Below are 1536 nucleotides of genomic sequence, written 5' to 3'. Positions count from 1 at the left end.
TGGCCCACAGCTCCCCGAGCAAGGACCCCACGGGCCCCACGCGCCCCACGAGGCCTCTGCGGAAGGCAGGGACAGAGATCAGGCGGCCGCCCTCCCCAGGAACCGCGCCTCCGGGTAACCTGGGACTAAAGGACCCTTCTTCCCCATGGCAGATCTGCCATCGCCCCCACCCATGCTCCCCTAAGCGCGCCTGTCGAAAACATAGTTTAGGTGCCGACCCACCTCCCCACCCCGGCATAAGGTCCCGGGGGTCAGTCCTGCTCTTCTCCCTGCATCCTGCACACATTTGGGCTCAGGGCACGCCACAGAACTAAGCTCTTACAGATGCGCAAACGAGGGCAGCGGGAGGGAGATGCGTTCCAGGGGGCTGGACATGGGTCCTGACACGCTGGGCCTCCTGACGGTGCACCTGAGCCCCGCGCTGTTCCCAGCACCTCTCTTCAAAAGCCCCGCCCTCCCTGGCTCCGCCCCCTCACGTGGCTCTACACCCAAGGGTCCCCCGGCTCTTCCTAGCCACGCCCATACCCCCCACGGTCCTGCCCCTCCCAGCCCCACCCACCCACAACGCTTCCCGGTGGTTGGCAGCCCCGCCCATTCCAAGCCCCGCCCCCATCATCCAGCCCCGCCCTCACCTAGCGGGCAGCGGAAGCGCACGTGGTAGTTAGAGCAGCGGCGGCCACGCGGTTGCTCGCGGTTGAGGCACCAGAAGCCCCGCGTGGGGTTCAAGTGCACGCGCTCGCCGACGGTGGACGGCAGGGCCCAGTCCGTGGTGCGCGCTTCCAGCGCCAGCGGCCGCGGGCACACGCGCGCTGGCCCGTAGTAGAAGCGGATGGCGGCCAGGCTCTCGAAGTCGCCGTCGCCTCCGGGGTGGTCCACGTTGAACCAGGACGTCCACTCGCTGGCCTCTGCAGGCACCGCACGCGCTGGGACCGGGGCGGCGGCCTGTAGGCCCCCATGCGTGCGTGCAAAGGCCTTACCTGCTGTCTCAGCCCCCTCCCCCGGTGGGCACGGGCTAGTCGAGCGCACCCACGACCCAAGCCAGCTGCCTGAAACAGGTGCAGGGCAGACTGGGTTCCCCGCGCCCCCAGTTCTGCCGCCCAGGGCCTGACCTGGTCCATCCCGGTGCGCTGAGCTCTTGCCTCTGTCTGACCGGCCTCTCACTTAGATCTTGAACTTGGGGCATCACCTCCAGGGGCTGTCATGTCCAGGGACCAGGACGGCACCGGTCCCTTCGCCCAGTGTGTGCCCTCTCCTCACACGACCCCAGTAGCCCAAGCCCCACAACAAGCCCGCAGCAGAGACGGGGCTCTGAGGCAAGCTAACTCACCTTCCCAGTCCTCCAGGGCTGGTGAGGGCTGGCCGGGGTACACGGACCGTCTTTCCAGGCCCAATGCAGTCGCCGTGGGCTCCTCGGTGGGGGTGGTGTCTGTGGGTGAGGAGTGGGGAGAAGGAAGCATGCTGCTACTGATGGGGACCGCTGGGAGCCTCCTTTTGGGCAAGGTGCAGCCATGATCATCCCCTTTTTTTTTCTTTTTT

The 1536-nt window shown here is 67.1% G+C and overlaps 1 protein-coding gene across 1 annotated transcript in view; it reads right to left on the bottom strand.

The window, feature by feature from the left end:
• Positions 1-1457, bottom strand: part of CILP2 (cartilage intermediate layer protein 2) — a 14330-nt gene extending 12873 nt beyond the window's left edge. The window contains exons 1-3 of the mRNA XM_011991317.1: positions 1328-1457; positions 633-905; positions 2-56 (exon numbers count right to left, since the gene is read on the bottom strand). Of these exons, the coding sequence (XP_011846707.1) occupies positions 2-56; positions 633-905; positions 1328-1457 (458 nt within the window). The remainder of the gene's footprint in view (position 1; positions 57-632; positions 906-1327) is intronic.
• Between the last annotated feature and the right edge of the window lie 79 nt (positions 1458-1536).

The sequence above is a fragment of the Mandrillus leucophaeus genome, unplaced genomic scaffold (assembly GCF_000951045.1).
Source record: "Mandrillus leucophaeus isolate KB7577 unplaced genomic scaffold, Mleu.le_1.0 Scaffold11, whole genome shotgun sequence".
In the NCBI taxonomy this organism is placed as follows: domain Eukaryota; kingdom Metazoa; phylum Chordata; class Mammalia; order Primates; family Cercopithecidae; genus Mandrillus; species Mandrillus leucophaeus.
The sequence above is the reverse complement of the archived record's forward strand: the minus strand, read 5'-3'. Positions and strand labels throughout refer to the sequence as shown.